The sequence below is a fragment of the Filicampus tigris genome, chromosome 3 (assembly GCF_054856515.1).
Source record: "Filicampus tigris isolate MCC_2025a chromosome 3, RoL_Ftig_1.0, whole genome shotgun sequence".
NCBI lineage: Eukaryota > Metazoa > Chordata > Actinopteri > Syngnathiformes > Syngnathidae > Filicampus > Filicampus tigris.
Window position 1 is genome coordinate 22,702,807 of NC_141219.1, and position 27,058 is coordinate 22,729,864.

The 27,058-nt window shown below is 38.9% G+C and overlaps 2 protein-coding genes and 1 long non-coding RNA gene across 8 annotated transcripts in view; 2 read left to right on the forward strand and 1 right to left on the reverse strand.

Moving 5' to 3' along the window:
* Positions 1-726: 726 nt before the first annotated feature.
* Positions 727-1,869, forward strand: cdkn1ca (cyclin dependent kinase inhibitor 1Ca). The gene is made up of 2 exons (XM_086026034.1): positions 727-1,255; positions 1,392-1,869. Exons 1-2 carry the CDS (start codon positions 880-882, stop codon positions 1,481-1,483), a joined length of 468 nt encoding a protein of 155 aa, XP_085882160.1. The 5' UTR covers positions 727-879; the 3' UTR covers positions 1,484-1,869.
* Positions 1,870-7,523: 5,654 nt separating this feature from the next.
* Positions 7,524-27,058, reverse strand: part of kcnq1.1 (potassium voltage-gated channel, KQT-like subfamily, member 1.1) — a 28,868-nt gene continuing 9,333 nt past the window's right edge. For all 3 annotated transcript variants that reach the window (XM_086026273.1, XM_086026275.1, XM_086026274.1), the window contains 11 exons: positions 25,455-25,580; positions 24,780-24,890; positions 24,445-24,540; positions 24,195-24,311; positions 22,174-22,291; positions 18,545-18,671; positions 13,345-13,420; positions 12,839-12,933; positions 12,689-12,735; positions 9,694-9,755; positions 7,524-8,791 (listed from right to left, as the gene is read on the reverse strand). In XM_086026273.1, coding sequence (XP_085882399.1) covers positions 8,597-8,791; positions 9,694-9,755; positions 12,689-12,735; positions 12,839-12,933; positions 13,345-13,420; positions 18,545-18,671; positions 22,174-22,291; positions 24,195-24,311; positions 24,445-24,540; positions 24,780-24,890; positions 25,455-25,580 — 1,170 coding nt within the window. In that variant the 3' untranslated portion in view covers positions 7,524-8,596. The remainder of the gene's footprint in view (positions 8,792-9,693; positions 9,756-12,688; positions 12,736-12,838; positions 12,934-13,344; positions 13,421-18,544; positions 18,672-22,173; positions 22,292-24,194; positions 24,312-24,444; positions 24,541-24,779; positions 24,891-25,454; positions 25,581-27,058) is intronic.
* LOC147150330 (uncharacterized) lies at positions 16,526-20,531 on the forward strand. Of its 4 annotated transcripts, XR_015086246.1 has the most exons (5): positions 16,830-17,057; positions 17,352-17,507; positions 17,633-17,796; positions 18,086-18,288; positions 20,334-20,531. It is a non-coding gene; the product is annotated as an uncharacterized LOC147150330 (long non-coding RNA). The 4 variants fall into 4 exon arrangements; XR_015086243.1 differs by lacking the exon at positions 20,334-20,531 and having other exon boundaries at positions 18,086-19,799; XR_015086244.1 differs by lacking the exons at positions 16,830-17,057; positions 17,352-17,507; positions 20,334-20,531 and adding an exon at positions 16,526-16,812 and having other exon boundaries at positions 18,086-19,799.

Sequence of the window (27,058 nt, forward strand, 5' to 3'; positions counted from 1 at the left end):
ATCGGCGACAGTTTTGTCAGGGGGCACGTTCAACAGGGATTTTCATTTTTTAAGCAATAATTAGCAGCAGTTTAATGACAAACTATATATTATTTGTATGTGACCAGCTTTGGCTAAATGGTCCTTAAAAATGCAAATTAATATATTCAATATAATTAATATGTGTTAACTACACATGGATCAAAATACAATATGTTCATATACCAGGCATTGCATTAGGTGCACCATGCATATACAACATGCTGACAAGTGGCATTTAAACTACAAAATGCCAAACTACAGTATGTAGGGAATAGGGAGTGATTCGGAATAGCCAATAGCCATTGCCATTTCTTTCTTTTTCTTTCTTCCTTTCTTTCTTTCTTTCCTTCCTTCTTTCTTTCTTTCTTTCTTTCTTTCTTTCTTTCTTTCTTTCTTTCTTTCTGTCTGTCTGTCTATCTGTCTTTCTTTCTGTCTTTCTTTCTTTCTTTCTTTAATATTTTGTAGACTCAAAACAACAAACAATACCACATATTAATGTTCAAATTGATTAATGTATCTGATTAAATATACTGTATCGGTAATTTGCTTGTCATTCAACAGTTCTTTTCTTATTGTTATTCTTACTTTTCTTGTTGTTAATTGATTTGATAACATTTTTGTTTGTGAATAATGTGGCAATGCGTTATAGCGCTATCAATTATGCAAAGATCGCCTATTGGCTTTTTGATCTACGGTGCAGCCAATCAGCATTCTCGTTTTCCGTGTACGGGAAGCGCTCTATGGAACCCGCAGTGCAGCCCTGGAATAAATGACCGCAGACCAAAGGGGGATTAGGTACTACGCTTGAGTGCTCAATGTGAAACAACAACAACAACAACAACGACAAACTCTGGAAACATGAACTGCAGCGTGCGCAGGTGTCTGTTTGGCCCGGTGGATCACGAGCAGCTGCGCCGAGAAATGAAACTGAAATTCCATGAAATGTCTCTGGAAGACTGCCGCCGCTGGAACTTTAACTTCCAGACCGACACTCCGTTGCCAGGCAGCTTTGAGTGGGAGGAAAGCCCCGCAGACCACACCGCCTATTTTTACCACAGGTCTTGCCAGCAGAAGTCCACTTCTCCCACTTTGGCCGCTGAGGATGAAGACAGGCCGGAGGGCAGGAGCGACCAGGAGAACTGCCCCGGCTTCTCCAACAAGTGTGCCGCCGAAGTGACGCCTGTCCGGAGGAAGAGGACTCTCCCCAAGGCCAAAGAAAATGCACAAGTCACAGGTATCCGTCACTTTGACTTGTATCTATGGCGGTAGCCCCAGAAACTAGTCGCCGCTCAAGGGTATACAGTATTCATCAAACATGAAAAACGTTATGGCTATGAAATAACCTTTACCCTTCGTGCATTTCCTTGTAGACTTTGTTAAGAGGAGGAGGACGACGGAAGGCAAAAGCAATAACCTTTTCACTAGTTCCACTGAAGCAGTTTTGTGCAAAGCAATGAGATAAGATCACACTTTTTATGGTGAAAAGCTACGATGGAGAAACCGTTTCCACAGACCAAGTCGTGAACCTGTTGCTGCTTCGATGTTGATGTTATTTACTGCATTTTCTTTTTGTTTGAGTTTTATCTTATATTTGCCCTAATTTATTTTATTTATTTTTATTTTTTTTATTTAATGTGTGCATTTTTCGTCTTGTGTTGTGAGCCAAAGTGTTCAAAAGTTTTTTCCAGTTTGTTCGTTCTTTTACATTGTTTAATTTAAACATTTTATGCTCATTAACTTGTGGAAAAATACCTGTAGTATTCTGATGCCCACTGAGATGCAGAGCAAGCGAGCATGCAAATGCCTGCTGAAGTTGTAAGTTTAATAAACTATAATGTCCAAAAATGAGTAACTGTCAGCAGATAATTGAATGAGGAATACTCTACTTGGGTACTAAGAACTACTGTATTGATGATTGCACACACAGAATAAAACAAAAGCATTTTCTATATTTCCCGTAACTATTTGCATAATATCAATTGAAATATATTTTAATTTTAGGACCCAAATCATCTTTTTGTGCCAATATGTAAAACATACAGAGGACTTTGTTTTCATCATAACATCACACAAAATATGCAATCGGTTATAATATATATTTTCCTCTCAATATATGTTCTATACTGCCTCACAAGGATAATTTATTGGAGCCCACAGTACCTATTTGTAACATTTGCAGGGTTTCTTTTGTCCCTTGATGTGAGTTATATATATACAAAGTTCTCCCTAAATTTCCATTGTATCCTGAGTGAATGGGTAGGCAAAATAACTTGAGGTTACAAATACAGCATGTACCCATTTTCAATAGTACTAAAAGTGTATCATTTAAGGGCACTGCCACAGTGAAAAACCACTGTACGTCTAATAAAATGTAAAGAAGTGAACCCAAATCCCCAATCCTCCGAATAACAACAGTTTGATGTTGTCTTTTCAGAGAGTGTAGGGTGACACTATAGAGATTCTCATAAAATGTGCTTTTTTCCACTTGAAGAAAAAAGAAAAGTATGTTTAAAATGTAGCCTCGTGCTAAAGTGAAACTATGACTAAGAGGGTGGTGAGGGATTGTTTAGTGGTGGAAAAAATCTGAAGAAGGATTCATTTAAAGTTAAATGGTTGATTTTTGTTGGGTTTAAGGTCCTTCAGAGAGGCCTGTTGCAGGCAATGAGTGTTTCCACCATCCATTACATATTCCTTTCTGTGGCAAAGTGATTGTGCGACCAGAGCTGATTCAAGGACTGGATCAACGGCTCCTGTGGCAGACTGTGCTTCCTCAGTAGCTCGTGTAGACAAATCATCCTCTTCTTGGACTTTATGAGGTCATTTTCATCACGCTCTTCATGTCTTTAGAAACATGGATTTCCACAAAATGAGACACAACAGGCCTATTTGATAGTGTGAATGTCCTCAGAGGTGCTTCTATCACAGTCTTTAGCATGTGTTTTTCTTTTCAAAGTTTTGGTTACGCCACACAGAGTCAATATGTTGATTCATTATTGTCTTTTATAAGCCTTCACTAAAACATTTGCCTAACAGGACTACTCATTTTTTTAAGGGCATCATCTATTCAAAAGCTTTTCTTTGGAAACTTTTGTATGTTTAAAAAAAGCCTGGAGGCAATGAGGTTAAAAATGATTCATTGTGATGAATCATTCTTTTTCTGGTTTAATTGAAAAAATAATAATATGCAGAAAAATAAATCTTGGCAGTACAGTAATTGTAAGAAGGATATTTATTCTTTGACTAATCAAATGTTGATAATGAAATAATTTTGAACATTAGAAGACTCATATGAATCAAATCAACCCACTGCAAAGGCTCAGTCCCATTAATACGAGCACCCTCCCACAGTGTTGGGTTTTCATATGTAGAGAATCCAAAAGGCCATCTGGTCAGAGAGCAGGACAATGACCACAAAGCAGAGTGTGCCATCCATAGCTTTTGTAGCTCCTCAACCCCCTAGGTCCTTCCTCAACTTTACTCTTTTCATTTGCTACCTTTCACATTCAAAACAGGCCCAACACCGACATGTGCGCAAACCTTTTTGAATGTTTACTCTCTTTTTTGCTTCATGTTTACGTTTGTGTCTCTTTCCCATTGGTAGACTATTATTATTCACATTCAAGTAATTAAGAAATCAAACATTATATTCAGCATGTACCAAAGTTATAATGCATGATCATAGGAGGATTATCACAATTATGATAAATAGCAAGCATGTTTAAAATGCATTTTTGTTGTTGCTGACAGTCATTAGTCTAATTGTTGTTGCATTATTTTTATGATTGCTGTACTGATGATGGATTCCCTGTTTGAAATACCCCCAAATGGCACCAATTACCAAGTTTGCCACTACTATTCACCTCTACTCAGCACAAAGTCCAGGCACACACAACACACTTTCTGTGGGTGTGGCCCATTGTTTCAGACACCCGAGGCAGATGGTCACTCAGGCCTTTTCTCCACGTGACTACTCATGTGAAGGAATCTCTGGACACCCCTTGAATGATCAGTGAAGAGAAGGTCACCATCTGCCGCCCAAAGGTCTCTCGTCTAAAGACCTGGGTGTTCCGGATACTTTAGTTATCGGCACACCCTCCCCTACGCCCACCACTACAACCTCGCGGCAACAAAAGAATCTCTGCTGTCAACAAGAGTGATGTATGGTAGTGAAGGAAACACTTGAATGCTACTAATCATACTGAAATAGAATGCACGATTAAGTGATGGCTGAGCAGATAAGGGCATAACCACTCATTTGCAGTCAGAGTTGTGGCACATGTAACGCCCCCCACTCCCCACCACAAACTTAATTACTATCTCAAAACGTCATCACAAAGAGCACAACTGTTGTGGTAATATCATGCTGGTGACGGAACCCTGTCAGATCAACTGTCAAGCTACTCAACAGCCACATCATACATGCTACTTGCTACAACCAAGAAAGAGGTGACAAACAACATATGCAATAATCAGCAACAAGAGCGAGTGATCAAGTCATCCATTTTCCTGCAACGTGAAGTGTCCCAGTCGCCAATGCACAGCTGAAGCTGTAAGTGCTGCTAGGCAACAGGACGGGCAACACTTGTTGTGTCACATTTGTCATCTTACATGCCGCAGAGACTAAAGAGACTTGATAAACCCGAAAGCAAGCTTGCAATTAACACCTTGAAGTCTTGGGTACAAATTTCCATGCCTGGCCGTGCCTGAGCAAAATGCAAGAATCAGATTCTTGAAGCACAAAGGGAAGAAAATACAGTCAATGACCATTTCAATAGATACATTTGCTCTTATGAACCGGACCCAAATGAAAGCTAGATCAACATTTTTTAATCACACTTCCTTGTCATCGTCAGGCAGGTATTAAATGCTGACAGTCAAGCATTCACACGATTGCTGTTAGAGCTTATTATTTTTATGCTTTTTTTTTTTTTTTTTTTTTACTGCACCTAATGGTACCCCTGTGGCTTGAGCTCCCAGAACAGAAATGTTGTTCTTTTTCTGCAAAAAAGATCAAAGGCAAAGTGGACAGAAAAGTAATGATGTGACAATGTCATGTTATTGACTGAAGCTCAAGGCGCTAACTCTTTACCGGTAGTTTGCTTCAGATTGCTCTGATGTCATTCCAATGATGCTAAGATATCAAGGGTGGGTGTTTGCATGGCTACTGCATTCCTTATAGTTTCATTATGTAAAATTACTTTGATATGGCCCACATTTTCTCTATCAGCTTCTCAGCTTGGCAACAGCAGTTTTCAGGATTCATAGCAAATTTATGTTGTTGAACGCAGTATAATGAAACATCATATTGCACTTGAAGTTTGCCTGTAGTTGCAATTAACAACACATGTACACATCACGTTCTAAAAAACAAAACAAATCAAAATAATTTATTCTGCCATCATTTCAGAAAAACTCCTGAAGCCCAAGGCAACAAGTCAGCATGAGGATTTGACGGTGTACCCAAGACTAAATGGCAAATAATCGACACTTCGTCTGTCGTGCCTTTAATTGGGCGTTTCTTGAAAATCAAATTAGAGGCACACGATGGGGCCAGTGAGAGATTTTTTTCCACATGATTCTGCTAATGTGTTACGCTCAGGTCTTACTGACAGTTTTAACAACAAATTATTAAAAAAAAATAAAATCCAACCTCTTCTTTAAGTCAAGCGCCAGGTAAGGAGAAACATAAAAATCATATTGCACTTGAAGTTTGCGTGCACTTACAATTTATGCCACATGTAATAACATTGTAAAACAAAAAAAAATAAATGTATTCATTTGTATTTACCCTGATATGATCTCAAATAAAACGTAAAACGTATAAGAAAGGAAAAAAAAATGTTTCAAGTTTTTATTATGATTGCTATGCATTTCATACTCTAAATTGAAAACCAGTAGTCAGCATCATCAATTACCTTTGCATCTGCTTTACGCTCTTCTCCAAGCATGTCCACTTCAGAGAGCGTGGATGCCAGTAGTTCTTCCAGTGCTGTTAAATTACCGGTAGGCAGACGTGCTTGCGGACCACCTCCAGTCCCTCATGCATTCCTGAGGCATGCAGAAATTTGTTTTTTACACAAAAGTCCCTCCACTTGTACAGCTCCCCAGGGCAGCAACATTCTGGGCAATTTGGGCCGAGATAGTGGCCTTTTGGCAAGAGTCAGCCTTCAGCGGCCCATGACTAAGCAAAACTGCTGGGTGCCTTTTGACACGCTGCACCTGCACCAACACCTCATCATCCTTGAAATTTGTTTTCCTTTTGGACATCATTATTTTCATATTCCTTTGACAAAATGAAGGGCTTTTGTACTTGTATAGGACTGTACTTTGGCCAATACTAATTACCAAATTATTCGGCAGTTTTAATTAAATCTAGCCATACTCATTTGTGCAAGGTAAAACTAATTGATTTTAATAATCTAGCGCAGGTGTCACTAATGTGGTGCAGCCCTCAAGGATCACTTGAGTGGCCCGTGGACCTGACTAAAAATAGCTAACTAATGACATACATCTATTTTTTGTGTGCGTGTTGCCATTTATTTTAACTTGTTTGACTCTTTAACAATTTAGCACTGCTTAGTTTGTTACAAATATCAAACATAAAGTAGTTTGACACAAGACATGAGTATGCTGATAATTGGGGCTTTCATGAAAATTTATTTGAATGATTATAGTCAAGAACTCTCAGGGGTACAAAGACACCACAGTATCGCATGGCTTGTTTGCAAAAATGAGCAAAATGCTAATGTCAAACATTAGAAAATGACCTTTAACAAGTGACTTTGAACAATATGGAACAATAGTTGTGTCTGTATTGTTCTTTAAAATCAATTTGATGCAACTTTAATTAGTGGTCCACCAGAGGGTGAAACTATGAACAAAGCTATGGAATTTTAACAAGCTATGCTCCATACTGGGTCTTACTTTTTAGATGCAAATGATCCAAATGATGAATAACACACATATGATGAATAGTTTTATTTTAATCTGCATTTCAACCTTTTCACCATTTTAGTCCATCGCAGGCCTCGAAGAGTGCTGAAGTATGTCTGCAGTGCCAATGGAAGCGTCTCATCCTGTGTCTGAACCGGACCCTCATCATCTTCTTAGATTGTAACCTGCTGTTAATACTAATCTCAGATTTATCTTTCACATATCCACGATGGTGACAGCGGGATTCATAATGGGATTACGAATGGCTGCCAGTCTCACACAACTGTGAGTGCTTTGATTCAAACATCACTTGAAATATTTTTATCCGTCTTTCTCGTAGGATCACTCCTACGTATTGCCTTCCCCTGTTCTTCAAAAACTACCGTACTGCTTTTCTCAGTTATCTTTTTTGTTACGCCACCCCCTGGAAGAAGAAATCATTTTGTGCCCAACACAACTCTGCCGCAATGATAAATAGTATCATTTGTCTATGAAATGTTATATGTACACCTCTGCCTTAACATTGAAGAAAACAAAAAAAGCAAAAACAGAAAGAAATCTAGACCATCTAACAAGAAAGAATAACTTTATTAACAAGTTTTTTTAGTCTGTCACAGAAAAGTGCATGAATTTGCCTGATCTGAAAAATACATTATATATATATATACATATATTGTTTTTATTTTCCCATATACGACACATATGTGATTTCTTTCAAGCAGTGGGGACAGTACAACTCAATTTCTTTTTAAGGTAAAATAAATATTCAGGCAGTTATTTTGCAAATACTGTATTTATTTTCATTGTTCAGTGAAACAGTGTTCTTTTTTCCCACTGAAGTTAAACATCTCTGCACTTGATTTTAGTTTAGCTTTAATATGTGACATTTTATTTTAGCAGACACCAAACAAGCATGGATCCATGAATCAATCTTTTATCAAATTGATTTATATTCAGAAATCAAAAATCGATATTGAATTGTATCTTGAATCCAAAAAACTGAATCAGAGTGGATAGTGACTTTGTATCGGAGCACCCGTAACGTTTAGATTTTTTTGGTAGACTTCATAAGTATTATTTAAAAGTGACATACTTTAATTTGTATCTACAAGTACCAGTAGTCATTGAATTTCAGAGTTTAAAGTAGGCCATCTTGTCAAGAAGAGCCATGAAAACGGAAGATGGACCAAGTGAGAGTCTTCCTTGTAAATATATTTTGAGTCCTTAGTTTTGGCTCAGGCATTTGGCTTGGACAGCTAAGGTATCCTTCCATCCATCCATTATCCAAACTGCTTATCCCCGCAAGGGTCGCGGGTGTGCTGGAGCCTAAGGCTAGGTTCACACCGATCTAGGACCACATATGAAAGCGACCAAGGTCGCATTTGAAAAAATCGGAATTGAGCCGTTCAGAAAAAAAAATCAGATACAGGTCGCATGTGGGCAAAAAAATCCGATCTGGCTCGCATTTGCCTGCGGTGTGAACCTAGCCTGAGATACTGTATATATGCATGTTTAAAGATACAGCTGAATACAAAGTAATATTTGATACAGAAATTATAGAACATAGATAGATTTAAACACAAAATAATATTTGATGTATGAGTTACAAGAGATACAGTCGATGGGTAGACAGGGAGACACATCAGTCGCTTTTTTCCGACTTGATGGACAGCTGCTCATAGCTTGGCAGACCGTCCTGGCTGGGGTTGATACTGCCGGTGTGGCTAGGCTGTGGCTTCAGTCTTCCCTCACGTTCGCCCCCACTGGCATCCCTCTGGTCTGGCAGAATACTGAGAGCGTTTGCAATGCGGTTCAGCATCAGATCCATGTGTGTAATCTGTAAATAATGAATGCAATGTACGAATCGTGGTAAGGAAATGCAACTTTTATGCAAGAGTCTAAAGATTCCAGTGTACCCAGAACTATGATACCTGAGAGGACATGTGGTTAGAACTGTGTGGAATTTGTTTTAGTCTTGCATGCGTGTTTTAAAGACTCTAAATTAGCCATACTGTATATGTGGATTTGAGTGTGAATGGTTGTTTGTGTTACCAACAATTGGCTGTTGTACCCTGCCTTTCACCCCAACAGTCAACTAGGATGGACCCCAGCTCAACTGTGACCTTAGTCACAACCAGAGGTGCAGCAGCAGGTAGCAGTTAGTCTGTCAAAAGTCTGTCAGTCCGTGGCTGCCTCTAGCTGTTTTAACTCCTAAAATGTCAAAAGGCTTTAATTTAAAGTTTAAAATGGCTTCCTTGAACCAGAATCCAGTTACGCATTGTGGCCAAGGGTAAATTAAATCCAATCCAAGTAGCGCACTCCAATAGCAGTTCATAAATGCCCCTCTTTTCTTGGTTCATGAGAAGATTACAGCTCTTTGGTGCATACCACCACGCAATGTTCCCTCTAATTTTCCATGCGTCTGGGCATTCACACAAAATCCCTGATCATACACACCTTGGACCGTGGTGAACAATATCAGACCACTCCGTCAATCTGATGGAATGCCCACCTCTGGTCACAACTATACATTTGTACATTGTGAAATGACAACAGAATCTAATTTAATATTGTCCTTAGTTGAGTTTATTTTTAAGTTAATTTTTTTTTTTTTATGTTTTATGTCAAGGATATACTTTGTGTTTTAGTGCGTCTTTTAATGAAAAAAATCAATTGTGTTAAAGAAAATAAAAGAACTCAAAATTATGCCCAAAATTACTGTACATGAATATACTGTACCCTGTCCTCCATCCTGCTGAGTCGGGACCCAATAGAGTTGTTCCCCTTGTCTTTGGTTCGATCTAAAAACAGGAACAGCAGTTAAAGAGAGGTATATAGGTGTTCCTGCTCCAACAGCTTACCGTATTTCCCGGACTATAAGCCTCACCTTTATATAAGCCGCACACACTCTATTTAAAAAAATAATAATGGAAAAAAAACATACAAGCCACACTTTTACAAAAGCCGCACCTATCTATGTTGAAAAATGTGGTCCGTGCAAGGCGCGTTACCGCTGACATCGCTACCGGGGAAGCCGCCATGTTGGGAGCGCACTAGAGTCGACGTGACTACTGTTGTTATGCAAAACTGGGTTTCTCGCTTGATTTAGATGGCTGGAATATATAAACACGGTGAACCGTTGATGTGTTAGGGGGTGCAGCAATGCCACCCACGATCACAAAGGAAGAAAATTTAACAACAGACATTTTTTTTAAACAATTTCTGCTTGGCGGAAGACTGAGGGAACACTCGTTTCGGACATGTCAAAACGAAGTCGGATGGCTTGGTTATTGGCTGTGAGATGAAAACATTTCACCATAAACAACCTTCCGTCTTGAGCGAGAGTATGCTCCGTACATTTTCATAGGGTTATTTCATTAACCCAATTTTTGGATTGTTTGTGTTTTCTGGGTTATTTCTTATAAATTAACCCAATTGTTGGTTCAAATTAACTATATGTTGGGTTATATGCCAGTGATGTTTTATGTTGGGTCAAAAATCAACCTTACAGGCCCAAACACAGGTGCCAGATGTACACTTGAATTAAGTATGACTGGCGACCATGACAGCCACCGACATACTGTTCATGTCTACACACGCAGCATCGTGGTCAAGTCATCGACACTTTTGAAATTTGGATTTCTTCTTTTATCACACTGTTTTGGTAAGTGCTTCACACATTGTAATCTTTTGAAAACGAGTTGCTTGTAACTGAGCGTGTGTTGGACAGGACGAGTGCTGGAATCGTAAAAAAAAAGAAAAAAAAAAGGCATTAGTCTGCCGCCATTGTAGGACGTGACACTTCACAAGAACTGTGTGTTCTCCAAATAATGTTCCATATTAACTTTATGTGTTTACTGTAATCCACAGGAACATTTCTATGATTACCAGAGTGGTTCTGGTTACCTTGCTTGGGGAGAAAACTGTTGAGCACAACTCTCCTCAAGAGGTCAATATATCTCAACACACTTTTCAAGATGGACCCACAACTCAAGGAAGCAATGCTTGGTTTAAAGAACTGAAAACAATTGTATACCATTTTACAAATGTATCTCATGCACTGATTTGCATTTCCTGGCTGACAGCCAATCGGAGTGATTGTCACTGACACCACTTTGCAGACTGCCATTGCTGTCTTATTCATTCAATTCATATCTAAAAAGCACCATGACACAAAATATCTGAATTTGACATAATTCTAAACACTACTTTTTCATTTAGATTTGTTCTCACTTCCACCATGAATGTGATGAACAAAATTCTGGACACGTATGCATTCTACTTTATGAAACCATGACTGAGGACCGCACAAAACAATGACCTAGCTGCCATGTTAACACAAGCATATCACTGAGTAGGCTGAGATTAAATTTGGCAGCTTTATGACCATGTCACACGCATGAGGACCGATTAGTGGGCCGGACTAAAGTCCGCTTCTGCCCTTGCTTAATCAAGCCCTTTTTTTCAAACATGTTACCTCTAAAAATGGGTGTCTGACCAGTTCAGCCCCGGGAGGGAGTGCCCCCTTCTGACCAAATGTACATCATCCACTACTGCTATTGTTACTGAAATCATGTCAATGTCAGGAGTGATGTACCTGAAGATAAATACCATAGATAATACATAGAAGGATGTGGGTCGTCCGTGTGTCGGCCTTCTTTTATGTATTCAAACTTCCATAATTCAGGGCCATTAGCACTTAAAAAGATTCTGACAGTTGAGGAGAAAAATTCAAAGTGTTATCTTCAAAAAGAGATCAAAATGATGCCGATACTCCAAATGGTTCAAGTACAGCATCAAATTTACTTTGATGCACCTTCCGTTCAGGTAAAACTGCCAGGTGGAATTGCAAAGGGTTAACACAACAATTGGGTTAAATTTAACCCAAAAATAGTTATTTTTGACCCAACTGTTTTTAGAGTGTAGAATCCTCTTGCTTTCTCTCTTTTAGTCGCATACGTGCATGCACTCAGTGAGTGAGGTAAAAGTAAAGAAGGAATGATCAACAATCACATACACTGTTAAAAAGGAAACGCGTACGTCCGTTTGTGTAGCTTAAGTGGACGGTTCACAAGCAAACACACAGCACGTACCTTAGCCCAAATGACGTTGCTGTTATTGTTCGCCGCCTTCATCATCTGCAGATCCTGCACCTACCCATTTGTATATTGCACATCTGAGGCTAAAGATTTATAATGTTTAAATTGTGTAGGCACTCACACTACACACAAGGTGCGCGAAAATATCCGGCGCACACAAAGGAGAAAGTAGGTCCGGTTCGTAGCTCCACTCAGTTTGGGGAATTCTGTAGGGATCCAGACCAATTATCTATTTTTGCAAGATATCTGTCTCTGGCTTCACTGTCTAACTAATCCTTGTAAAGCCCTGCCAGTTTCTTGCATTTTAACACGTTTTTGAATCGACAAATACACAGCCTTTAACCCCTTGCAGGTCGCTGCCACACCAGTTTGTCAGATCTACTTCCGCATACCACGTAATTTATAACTTAGTGCATTGCTCCCTTGCCTAATGAACTCCTCCACCTGCAGTCACATCCTGTGCAATCGTATTGTATTGTTTTGCATAGTAATCCCAGTTAGACCGCCCCTACAGGTGGAAGAAAAATCCACATAATAGCCGCACCCGTCTATAAGCCACATGGTTCAAAAGCTAGCAAAAAAGTAGCGGCTTATAGTCCGGAAAATACAGTATATACAGTTAAGTGATGAATTACCAGCTCCTGTCTGGAATGAAGTCATCTTCCCTAATGACTGGTCCAGTCTGGAGACATATGAAAAATAATAATACATTCAATAGTTGGTGAGATGTTGGTGAGATCATCATTCATTCCTATGCACAAAGGTTGTCAATGTGACACATTTACCTTCTCTGTAGTTCCTTGATCCGCACCATTAGATTGAGATGACCATGGTTGTATTGCTCAATCACATCTCGAACTTCGTATGGTTTACGAGCTTGCTATTAGGATAAAGAAGACTTGCAGTGCTATATTTTAACTTGACTTTTTCAAATAATATAATTTTCCTTTTTGCGAAACATAGACAAATTGTATTCATATGCTGTAATATGTAATTCTGTCTACAATATTCAAGTATTACTAGTTATAATAATTACAAAGCAAATGATTTTTAATTGAAGTTCATGTAATGCACGTTTAACCCCACAAATGAATATTTAATGTAATTAAAATATTTAAAACACCTCTTAGTATTTGACACCACTGCAAACTGCATCTTAAATTATATGACATTATCAAATGTATACAGTACCTCTCTCAAAGTGCCATCTTAAAATTTTTCTTTGAAAAACAAGAATTTCCCCTAACTCTTAAATGCAGATGTTCTTCAAAGCAGAAAATTATGTACCAACCTGAAACTTGCTCCTAGCCACAAAATAGCGCATTTTCTGGATGACTCGGATGGCTCGTCTGTGGGACTCAGTTAGTCTGTTAAAACAATTTCAAATGAAAATCATGAGATTAGGTTGTAATGTTGGGGAAAAAAACAATCAATCAGAAACATATTATTAATTAATGAAAATGTGCCATGCAAAAAAATATATATCATTGCTGTAAAAAAATTCACAAAATATTTAAGGCAGCAGCAAGCCAAACAAATCTATCTGGCTCACCACCCTTTAATTAATTATGGCTACCTATTTTTCCAATTAAAAAAAGTGTGGTGGTTTAAAGTGAAGCAATTTTACAGCTGCATGTAAATAGATGTGTCATATATAACTATGACAATGAATTGAATTCAAATACAAGGTGCTCAAAAAGGAAACACACCATAATCCTACACAGAAGGATTTAGAATGATTTTTTTGACATATTTTTACACAAGTACACTTATGAACAATAAAGAAAGAAATGTAAAAAATAAAATCCTCATGGAAAAATAACCATACAACACACACTAGGTCAATTTAAGTACTTCAGATTGAGCTGCAGTAAGCATAGAGCAACATGTCTGGGAATTTGGCTGCTTTGTAATATCCTCACAAAGAAGTCCCAATGAGATTGTAGCACATTTAGCGACAGTTATTATGATGAACTATTGCTTTCCAGCAGGGCTCATTACACTGGAAAAACAAATGGATGGATAAGTGGAAGGAAGGTCATTGTGTATTTTATAATGGGGAGCTCTTTGGGCTTCATCTGGAAATGCAGACAACTGCCAAACTAGAAATAGGATTAGGTTATGAATACTGTGCTTTGTATACTTGTGCAATATAAAAATCCTGATGTTGAAGACTGAATTGGAAAAATATTAAATTTTCTATTTATCTATCTATCATGAACAAAGCATTTAAATCCTAATCCAATTTGGGGGCTTTAAACGGAACAATGAGACAGTTGCAGATACAGTAAATGTACATTCTTAGGACTTGACTAATAAGGTTGTAACCATGCTTATACATGTCTTTTTGCTTTGGCAAGAAGGAGCTAAATAGTCTTAAGACAAAGAATGAAAAACATCCAATGAGTCGATCTATATCTTCAAGACGAACATGTCAAACAGCTCTTATTCTATAAAATGCCCTACATACACTTAAAGACAGATTATGATGTGGCCAGGTCACTGTGGCTCAGTTGTAGAGAGCGTCGTCCAGTGGTTTGAATCCCATCCCTGACTGTTGCCCACGGTCGAAGTTCAATTTATTTGTATTTTTTAAAAGAAGTTCTGCTCCTTTCCTGTAGATGGCAGTAAAGTGTATCCCATGCACACGTTCAAGCAAAAACGTTTTTCACCTCAGCATGATCTGCTGAATCTTGAAAGTCAATCCCTATAAGGATGGGATTCAATGAAAAACTCAAATTTTACTTTATGTATAATAATGGTTCAACCGTTGAACCAAAGTGAAATAAAGGCAAAGGTAATCGAGAAGATATGAGGCATCACAGTAAAGAACAATTCCCCCAAATTCCTTATTCTAGAAAATTGATTAGGGAGATGCAAACTTTTATGCGGTACTCTATGGCAACTGCTTGTACATATTTTTTGATAAGCATGGGAAAATTGATGGATGGATAGTTTCATAAATTGGACTCAGCACAGCAGTTCTCTTTCCTAACAACACTGCTGCAAGCAATTCCAGCTCTGCATCATTACCCCACAATTTAGAAAGGAAGTCCCATGGGTCAAAACTGTAGACCTCATTTGTTACAATTAGTGTAAGCTCTACATTATAGCGCAGTTACTTAACAGTTATTTCTTTTGATTACACTCTGGCTCCCATTGTTCAAGTGCTTCAGCCACCTCACAAAAGTGCCACTTTCCCTAATAGGCAGTCATTTTACAGCAATGCTCTTAGGATGACTATATCATACAGGTTAGTTGTAGACATCAAATACTTATCCGGGACATTCCATTAGGTACACCCAGAGAATGAAAGGAGATTCAATCTATGACAGTGTCCGACATGAACGGTGGCCCGCAGGCCTTAGACCAATATTGGCACTGTGTCAGGCCACCATGTAATTTACAGACACTGGCCTGACTCGGTCAGAACAAATGTAATAAATAAATACAGGGGAAACAACACATTCTTACTTTTTACCACAAATATTATGAGTTTTATTAGGGCTGGGCGATATGACTGAAAAGTATATCACAATATAAGTGTTTCATATTGGTCGATATCCATATACATAGAATTTTTTTTCTTTTATAACTATTGAAAATAATGACACAGAGACCTCGGCCGCCCCCACCCACCAAAAAAAAACAAACAAACCTGTGCATGACATGCATGAGGGATGCTAATGGCAGTAGGGCTGCCACAAATGATTATTTTACTAGTCGACTAATCACTAACAGTAGTCGCAATTAGTCAACTAATCGGATAATATATAAATCGCGGGAAATCGCAGCAGCAAGCTGCTGCTCTTATAATAAGCCTCATTCGCTTACATCTTAAATTCTTTATGTACAAACTAATCATGAAGACAAGACGATAGTACATTCAACTTGTATTAAACTTTGCAACTCAAGCCATCATTCCCGACATGTTTATAAATAAAGGAGCGACTTAAATTGATGGCGATACTCTGGCCTTAAAATTTTTAGCTGTAATTCTTTAGTGCGTTTTAAAATTGAACCAAAACTATGAATACAAAAAGAAATACTTGTATACATATTTCACTCTTCTTGGGGACCAAGACCTTTTTTTTTAATGGAAGGTAGTGAAATCAGACGACTAAATTGGGAAAATGCTCTGTGCTAAAGAAAACTAAAATAAACACTTGTATTGGTTTTAATTTTGTGTTAATTTAAGATTTATCAAAAAGGTTTTGTTTTTCTTCACTAGTATGTATAATTTAAAAGTAGTAAATTGATCTACACAATCAAAATGTGGTATGCACCTGTAACAAAAAAAGGAAGACCTTTTTTTTGCACTATAACATAGTATATTACAACAAACCAAATTATGGGTTTTATTGTTGTGCAATGCCGATGAGCGGCACATATGTCGTTTTTGTGTTGAGTGCTGATATTTCCCAGTTCATGAACGCATCACTCCATTCGCGAGTGAGAGAGACAGAGAGAGGGAGAGAGCAAGCGTGCGCTTCCTGCTTCGATGTCCACCATGGGCATAAACACACAGTTTTGGTTGTTAATCAACACGAGTTTACTGAATAATGGCTGCTTAATCCATAGAAGATGCTACGACGTGTTAGCGTACCAAATAGGACGTTGTGTTACAGCGTTACATCAAACATACACCTTAACGTGTGTATGCTAACTGTAGCCAGCTATCAGATATGAAATCAGGCATAAGCACAAACTTGCTTCCTTTTTTTAAATTATCGGGCATCCCCATCTGCTGCCATGAAAGGCAAGTTTGCATTGTATTGAGTATATTTGGTGAAATGCGCCGTAACTTTCGGACTCTGTTGCCAACACGAATTAGCCCTTATAATGTAAGGCTTATACTACTTTGCCCACAATGCTTCTGTTTACATCCCCCGGATTACCGCCACTGCGCATGTGCGCTGCAGATAGAGAAACAGCCAGCGGTAGAAGAGCGAGACGCGGCAGTCTCGAGAGAAGAATAATGTGCCAAATAATTAAATATATACGGTAAATAAATGACTTGTCGACGATTAAAATTAATTGTTCAAATTGTTCGATCAAAATCGTCGACGTCGTCGTGATTAGTCGACTAATCATGGCAGCCCTAAATGGCAGAGGTTTGTTTAAAGCTCATTAGCTGGCTAATGTACTATTCAAATCCGCCTACCCTATGGGCACCCACTTCTGGGTTAACGGTTTGATGAACAGCTTGCCACCACACGTTGTACGTAAGGAGGCGAAGTGAGCGAGTCGAGATTTGTAATGTAACTGCTTTATTTCATTGTTTATATGTCAATGCAGCTGACGTGAGAGAGGTCAGTCTCTGAACGGATAGGCGGGGACGCCTGGTCCAGGGAGCGCTTCCATTGGTCAGCCCTTCAGGTTGCTGATTGGCTCGCTGGTTCCATTGAGGGAGTTTCTGGCTGACTTCAATTGAAGTCAATGTAGTTAGCGCGGGTATGGTTGCGTGCGGGGCGGTGCGGATGATGCGTTTGGAGTGCTGGGACGCTAAGCGAAGCACCAAAAATCCGCCCATTTGGCGCGGCTAAACAAATAACATTTTTTCCCTCTTTGCCTTGCAGTAGTCAATCAGCATCGGGGAGTACTATGAAAGACACAGCGTCCTGTACACTCAGCGGGTCTTGTGTGGGATTATCGTTGTGGTTTGTGGACATCTACCAGGACCGGGACAAGAAAAAAAGAGACCAGGCTTGGAGAACCGTGAGCGAGGAGCTTGTTATACCTGGTATGTTTTTACCGTCTTTTAGTTTTTTACAGCTGTTGAACTTTACCAAGACGGTAATATTTGTTTACATTAATTTTACCACAACTAAAGCTACGTACATAAGATATAAATAAAGATAGAAATAAAGTCTGCGCTGCTGTGGAGCAAGCAAGGTATCTTAGTAGCTAGCACTGCCAAGCAGCTGCGAAAGACATGCACACAAAGACAAACAAAAATTCATACTCACAAACATACCTAGGGGCAATTTACAGTGACCAATTAACCTACCGTGCATGTTTTTGTAATGTAGGAGGAAACCGGAGTACCCGGAGAAAACCCACGCAGGCACGGGGAGAACATGCAAACACAGGAAGGCCGGGGCCGGATTCGAGCCCACGACCTCTGCACTGTGAGGCAGACGTGCTAATCAGTCGACCACCGTTCCCCCTGGCCCCTACAAGATAAGCATTAAAAAAAAATCCACTTTTACCAAGTTTTAACACTGTCAATGAGGTATTCATTTTTAACAATATTTACAAGTACATTGTAATTAGCTGCTCCTCTTTGGGTTTGTGCCTTGCTCCAGTGCTCTTTGACAGTAGCCAGGGTGCCGGCTAGTGTCTCTCTAACAACAAGTTGCCATCTTAAAATATTTGTCTAAAGTGGAGCTCAATCCATGAGTCTTTATTCCAAAGCCTAAATCCTTATAAATACGTTAATGCTGGCCTTTAAAACACTAATTCCACAGTGTGGCTAAGACTAAACTCACTGTGATATGGAGGTAGTCGCAGTCAGGGCACTGTCCTGCTCCGACTCCTGCTCAAGGTTATCTGCAAAACTGGAGTTCCTCTTCAGGCCGGAGTGAGAATTGACTTCCAGAGGGCCAGGAATTCTCTCTAGAAATATACAGTACACATCATGTTGTAAACTGGACTTTCATATTCAACTTATAATCGATAGCGTACTTAGGGATACAGCATCAGAATATTCATATTGTTTGGCTTCCCAGAGTGTGACAACATTTTGAAATGGTAATGGTCAATGATAGCTATTAGATAGCTCTTAGAAAGTTATTTTTGTTCCATTTCTGATTAAATAAAGTAATGAACATCAAAATTGACCTTTAAGAAGTACATTATTCTAATGGAATTGGCAAATGAGGATTGTCACAAAAAAGAACTCTGTGGTTTTGTTACTTACATGTTGAACGGCTGAAAATAGTGCTGTCATCTGTAATTGTCTAATCTGTTTCCTAGGAATTTGAGCGAGTATCACATTAAGCAGGTTCCTTTCATCTGGGGCTGTATGTTCTCTGCTATAATTTGGGCAGTGGATATCTTTTCAAGCAGAGAAGATTGAGTTTAAACTGCAACTACTATGCCTGCAGCACAACAGAGTGGCAATTTTAAACCGAAAAAAAAGTCTCTATTACTTTACTTTTTCTGTAATGACAATAATAATAATAATAATAGTAATAATAATAATAATAATAATAATAATAATAATAATAATAATACATTCGGAATAATGAGCGCAGGAACCTCTGTGGGATTTGTATTTGTTTTTTGATGTGAATACCCAAACCAAGAACATGAATGCCAGTCAAGAAATCCATTACCACCTGTCTGATGAGTTTGTCTCATGCGGTGTGGGTCACAGTTTTGATACCAACTTGGAACTAAACTCACAAAATAATGGCTATTGTGATAATGGTTGATGGAGAGATGCCTGTTTGTTTCCTGTGCACTGCCAATGTGGCCTTAAGAAAAGCAACAAATGCTCAAGGAGTGAGTGCCATGGATCTGTTTGTGCAAGTGTGTGGGATGTGTGTGAACAAGAAAAAAAAACTGATGGAGGCGTGACTGGACTCAGAATGGTGTGACCAACCGTGTGTATAAGTGACAAACGAAATAGCATTTCAAACTGTAGGAAAGAAAATACCAAATCCTACAGCAGTACTGTCTATTGCTTCCTTCTATTTAAGTTTCAAATCTTTATCAAATAAAGACAATAATTAATGCTTATTGAAATGTAATTTGCACAAATTATGGTGACCACAATGTGAATGTGACGAGAATGTGTTTAAAAGTAAAATGCAGCAACAGTTTGTCCTGAAATGTCGCAATCATGGTTACGAAGTGATAATCGCAGATGTGACGAGAAGTGAAGTGAGGAAATGTCCAAAATGTAGACACAAACACTATGTTACCACCTCCTTCCACAGCAAGACATGACACTAAACCATGGCGACAAATATGAAGATGACGGAGAAAAAGATAGTTTAAAAGAAATTCATCATTAAAACCGTCAGAAGCTCAGGAAGTAGCAAAAAGCCACAACATAATGAAAGACATCCTCCCCACAAAAATGTGCTTTGTATTTTGATATTTTCAGTGATGTTTAAGTTTTCGCAGGTGACTTTGGGCGAGAGGTGCGGTAAACCCTGGACTGCTAACAACCCATCGCAGGGCACATATAGAGAAACAACCATTCACACCTATTCGCAATTTAGAGTCTTTAGTGAACCTAACATGTATGTTTTATTGAAAAAAAAATAGGAGGAAGCCAGAGTACCCGCAGAATCAACAAGCATGGATGGAACGTGCAAACTCCACACAGGGAGGCCGCAGTAGGTTTGGAATCCCCACCCTCAGACCTGTGAGATGGATGTGCAAGCCACTGCCCCACTATGTTGCACACAAGTGCATTGTGCTGCTCGTTTTTCGTTGCCAGTGAATGGCGGCCTGCTGGTTCTACAACACAATGACGAATAAACAATGAGCCGCTGTGCTGTATTATGGGTAAACACCGTAAGCTTGGACTTGTTGAGCAATAAAAGCTTTACAGCTTTGCCTTGTATGGATTGTCCTAAAAAGATAAGAATGTATTATCCGTCTTCTTGTGTCTTTTCTTCTTTAGTTAAAACAGCATCCATTAATTGCTTGAGGCATTGATTGTAATATTTTTTTATGCACAGCATTTCACGATATATAAAAATGTACCATTGAACAAAAACTCGGAAAAATCTAATTTAAAAACAGTCAACATGACATGAAGAAATTAGTTCATACTTTCATTAAAAACAAAATAGGGGGGGGCTTGTTCTAATTTAAGTTCGGTCTCCCCGTGTGGAATTTGTTCTCCGCAAGGTTGTGTGGTTTCTCCGGGTATACATCGCAAAAACATGTATTCTGGGTTCATTGAAGCTCTAGATGTGATGGTGACTGTCTACGTGTTTCCTGTGGCTGGTGACCAGTTCAGGGTGTACCCTGCCCAAAGTCAGCTGGGATAGGCTCCAGCTCACCCTCGTGAGGATAACCGGAAAAGAGAATTGATGGATAAATTGGTATTAAGGTTTGAATAAGCTACAGGGTTGTGAGTGCACTTTTAAAATCAGATAAATTATCTCCCGGTAGGAATGGGAAAAAATTGGTTTAATGATTTGCTCTGTTAGTACATTGGTACTGAAACATACTTTTTCATCATCTAATCATAAACCCCTTTCATTAAAAAAAACAAATAAAAACTGTAAGGACACATGAGTAGCAGATTACTACCTTAAAATGTGAACAAACTCAGTCTAACTTTTGTCTTATAAAAGTAAGGGGACATGATTGTTGCGTGCAAAATGCACGAACTCACTCCCTCAGCTGACACTGAAAGAATGCACACATATTTAATACGCTTTGCTTCTTATCACCGCTTCTTCATCATCGCTGCTTTGTTACAGTATATCCCAGGTGTGCAACCTCATGTTTTAATGCTGCGATGTGCTCATCCATGTGTAATGTTGAGAATGTGTTCTATCCCCTGATTTCAGTCACATCTCAAACCAAAAGACATTTACTTTGACATCAGTTTTCACCCCAGTTGGTATGTTCTTTAGATGAACAATTAATCATTAAAGTGGAGGTCAACTCAAACATATTTTTTAAAGAATATGTTCTATGCAAGCCCACTAGTTGAAACATTGTGATAAATATTGCATTTGTGGAATAAGAGTTAATCCACCCGTTTTAAGCCACCTCTGTGGGCAGCCATTTTTTCACTTCTGTCGATTGAAAATGACATCACAACTACTCAGGGCTCAGGTAGCGACCAATAACGGCTGACGTGTTTTCTGAAGCTGAGCCGTGATTGGTTGTTACCTGAGCCCTGAGCAGTTGTGATGTCATTTTCAGTCGACAGAAATGACAAAATGGCCGCCCCCCTGACATGGCTAAAAATGGTTGGATTTTGCTTCTTAACTCATATTCCACAAACGCAATATTAATCAAAATGCCGTGTTCCCTGCATAGAACATATTCTTGAAAAAAATACGTTTGGGTTGATTTCCACTTTAAATACACTCATTGTTTACAGTAGACTGGAAGCATTCTGAGAGCGTTTGGTCCATACCTGTGTCCATAGTGTGGCACACGTCAGAACTCAAAAAGTCGTTCCTCTCACTGTCATAAGAGACAATGCTAGGAACTGAGAGAACATTTGAGGTGGTTTCCTGATTCAACTTCTTCTCCTGTCAATGAAAGAAAAAGATCTCAGCCCAGCAAAACATTCTACGTAAATAGTAAAGTATTAGAACTACTGTATAGTTCATTAGATTTTTTTTAAATGTTCAAATAATAGACAAAATGTGTCAGAATTTTGACTAATGGCACTTTCCTACCAATGTTTCAAGAGAAAATGCTGCTCTTTGCAATATATAAATATAGTTTACTTGGGTAGCACAGTTAGCTATCTGCCCTCCTGTATGGAGTTAACATGTTTCCCCGTTTTTGCATGTGTTTTTATTCAGGTACTTAGGGTTCCTCTTACATTCCAAAAACCTGCATGTTAGGTTAATTGAAGACTTTAAATTGTAATTTGTCCATATGTGCAAATGTGAGTGTGAATGGTTGTTGTCTATCTGTGCCCTGTGATTGATGGGTGACCAGTCCAGCATGAACTTCACGTCTTGCCCAAAATCTGATTTAATGTCAAGCTAAGCTCACCTGCGACGCTAATGTGAACAAGCACTCTAGAAAATGGATGGATAAATGGATGGCATGTTTTGATGAGGATGGCAGTTGATGCATTGTTTCCATCTGCTGTCACACATAGATTTGAAGTAAATGCATTAGTGGCAACTACTCTGTAGTATAAAAAATGATTGTGGTTGTGATGATGATGTATCCCTTCTTTAAAAACAAAAAAAGGACGTTCCTCCAATTTGACAGAAAATGCACAAATACGTGCATCAGGATTCAGTTACTGGTTTGGTCTGTAACATGTCTGAGCATAAGGGGAAATGTGAATTCAAATGTCAATCTTTTCCACAAGTAAAACCAGCTATTTATAAATGTCTTATACGGACTAAACACAAAGGCAATCACTAGTCACATTTAAATAGGGCCTTATATTCCAATTAGAATGAAACCAAATTACAAAATGGAATGAAAATACTCCATATCACACATAACAGGGAAATCAGGATGGAATTTCATCTAATTTCCAAGTGGTAGCAAATTCCTGTCGCCAATCCTCCTGGAGTATAAGCAGGGGTGTGTTGGACATCCCAAATTTTGGGAAAATGTTTGGATTTTCCCAAACGCCCGGTGTGTATCGTGGCAGCCCCGCCTCTGTCTGCGATTTACGTTCGTCGTCTGCACCCCGCGCCCTGTCGCCGATTAACTTCCATAGCGTCACATCCGCTGTCGCAACCGCCCCATCCACCCCTCGATGATTACGTTTCGGCACGTGACGAGGCCGTTCGACCCCCCTGTGGACGATTACGTTTTGCCCTGTGACAACGTGGTACCTCCAAACCAACTCCCCCTTTTCTGTGTTAAAATATGACATCATTGTTAATTGTTTGCAATTGCTATAAATGGTTAAGAGTACATAATGGTTAGGAACAATTGGCAATTTGGGGTGGCCAACCAACCATAATGGGCTTTGATCAGCGATTACCGGTCACATACTTTTCCACAAAAATTGACAGATCCATCGGAGCATCCCTAGTCTGAACTAACCTGGTCACATCTTAAAAGACGTTTGGCCTGGTAAAGATGTGAACCCATCCATCCATCCATTATCTATACCGCTCATCCTCACAAGGGTTGCGGGGCGTGCTGGAGCCTATCCCAGCTGTCTTCGGGCAGTAGGCAGGGGACACCCTGAATTGGTTACCAGCCAATCGCAGGGCACACAGAGACAAACATCCGCACTCACAATCACACCATGAATGTATTTGGAATGTGTGAGGAAACCGGAGTACCCGGAGAAAACCCACGCAGGCACAGGTAGAACATACAAACTCCACACAGGGAGGCCGGAGCCGGGATCGAACCCACGACCTCTGAACTGTGAGGCCGACGTGCTAACCGGTCGCCCGGATGTGAACCCATGGAAAGGAAAATCTATAAAATAGAAGTACTAACCGATTTCTTTGCCATTGAGGTCAACAGTGAAGGGTTAAGAGTGTTGGATCTCTTTCTCAGAAACATCTTATACGTGGCTGAATCAGAGTTTTCCACAGCAAAACATCTCCATGATGTCTGTGGAGGACAGACATGAGAAATATGATGGTTGGAACCCATTTAATGTACAGTACTAGTTGCGCAAAGACGTCATCTTCATACCATGTAACAACAAGTGATACTGGATTATTTATATTTCACGGTCAAATACCTGGATGACACTAGCAGCCGCAGGGATTTGCCTGTTAAAATGTTTCCGTCTTTGCTTCTGCTGCACCTCCAGTGCAAAGCCTGAGCCTAATATTCCCTGTGAAGAAAATCATAACTCGTTAAAGTCCAACAACACACTGGTGGGCTGCGGCGTTGCCAAAAATAGTTCAGCCACGGCCAAAAATGATTGTCTAATAAATAATTAGCTCGTCACAAAAGTAGATCAAGCTAATTTCCAATTTACTTGAATACAAACATTTTTCAAAAACAGGAGTGAACACTGGACCTGAAGAGCAGGCATTTGAGCCTAGTCTTACAGTGCCTACTTCCACTTACTGCAGGGAGTGCAAAGAAGGATATAGAAAAGATAGAGAAACAAGATGCAATGATCTTCCCAAGCCACGTCTGAGGTACGAGGTCTCCATAGCCAACGGTCGTCACTGTTACCTTGTAAAAAAACATGACATTGCAAAATGCAGTTTCATCAATCACATGATCAACAACATAAGGCAACAAACAAAAAGGTCATCAAATCAAATGAGAAAAAAAGACTTCTATACTATCAACATGGCTAAGATTGCTTATTTTTTTTACCCAAGGTTTGTCACAAAAGCCTTACTAGGGTACATTTACAAGTGGCAATCCACTTGCCAAAAGCATGTACACAAGCAAAACTGTTCTTGGCAAGACTTGAAAACTAACTTATTTGGCAGAAGAGGATACAAAGGCCAAACTGAATTAAACTGTATCTATGAAGCTGTTCGTCTTAGTTTGGTATACAAGTTTTGCTAAATAAATATAATATTAAATATATTTATAACATAAAGATAAGTATTTTAAAACCTTAGCACAAATGTTCTCTAGCATGCCGTTTGCACACTCAGAAAAACTAGTGTTAGTTGAACCCCAACTGTGAATATTCAGTCCTCAAAATGTTGACCTGATATTTTTACACTTTATTATTACAATGACTTCACATGATCAGGATGTAACAAACTAACATATTCTTACCACTCCCCACCACAGGGCATCAGCGTATGTATCAAATGCATATGCGGTCTCTTTTTCTGCCAGGTAGATAAAGTATGAGGCGAAGATCAAGCACAGAAAGCCAATATATAGTGTGGTGATCAGCTCCTGAAATCCACATTCACAAAAAAAAAAAAAAAGGCAAGGATTATTTGGTAGAAAATAAATAAATCTGTATTCTCTGCTATACTTGTGATATACAAATAACTGTACATTTGCATTTAGTCATTGTAAATTTAAAAAAAAAAGAAGTCATTTTAACTTCATTTAAAGACAAGACACAAGTCTGGGTATGAAACCCTTTATTTGCCGGGACACAGCGGAAATATTTTCCTGAAAATCGGGGAGGAAGGACGTTGCAGTGATGGAGTGCATTATGCAACACATTATACACAATGGTGTGCTATTAAGTATTAAACAATTGAAAGCACATGTGGGGCATTGACTTATTCATTGTCAAAGAAAGGAACATGGCACCCAGTGAAGTAGCTTTGGCGTTCATCTTCCACATTTTTCTAGCAATACAATGTAACTACAATGCAATATAATATAGCACGTTCATGACATTTGTGGGCAAGATGATAATGTCTTTGGGACATTAGAATAATGTTATAATGTATAAAAATGTATAGGGAAGAATAATTTTCAGTGATTTCTTGCAAAAATGATAGCTTAATCAGTGACTTTCTATTGTATGGGCTTATTAACACTTATTAATGCCTTTTCAATGTACTGTACTAGAGCAACAATGGAAGCAGTCACTAGGGTTGGACATCGATAACAGGGAAGCGAGTGGAATCTGGACCATCATTCCGGTTCTCCCAGAATCATTCAGATTTTATAATGTCGGTGCTAAGTTTCAATTCCTAGTCAGCCGCACAGAAGAAGCACGAACGAAGTAGGACGGACAAAAAAAATATGTGCGCACGGCACGCAGCCCCTCCTGCCGCCCATGCTGCGGCGCAAGTGCATGGCAGCTTGTCCCCACTAGCTGCTGGCCATATATAACTGCTGCATTATTGTATTTTCTTGAGCTTCTCAAAAATAAAGCTCTTGTGAAAAGTAATACAAAAAAAAAAAAAATATATATATATATATATATATATATATATATATATATATATATAAAATATCCTGGTTAAAATATCCCTTTGAGTAATTCAGAGTAAAGTTTACAAACAGTAAAACGTTAATGAAATTAAAGAACAGGGAAGTTCATGCGATTTGTCAAAGAATAACTTTTTTGTTGTTGTTAAGAATCTGAATCGAGAAAGGAACCGGAATTGAGTCAAAGAATCTGAACCGGAATCATCCAAATTCAAACGGTGCCCGACCCTAGCAGTCACATAGTTAAAACATCAATAAATCACTAACAGAGTGGAGCTCTTTAATCAAATACAATGAAGTTGATGTTTTGCAGAGCTTTGTATAATTGACTGAACGGGTCCAACTGTTTGCAGTAATTGCCCTTTTGGCAATTTAAAAAAGACCGCTACAAGCGAATGCTATCTTTGGTTACGCCTACTCTGTTATTTCAAATGTGAGAGAACTCATCTTACTGAGTTGGAAACCAATCAGGAGATGTT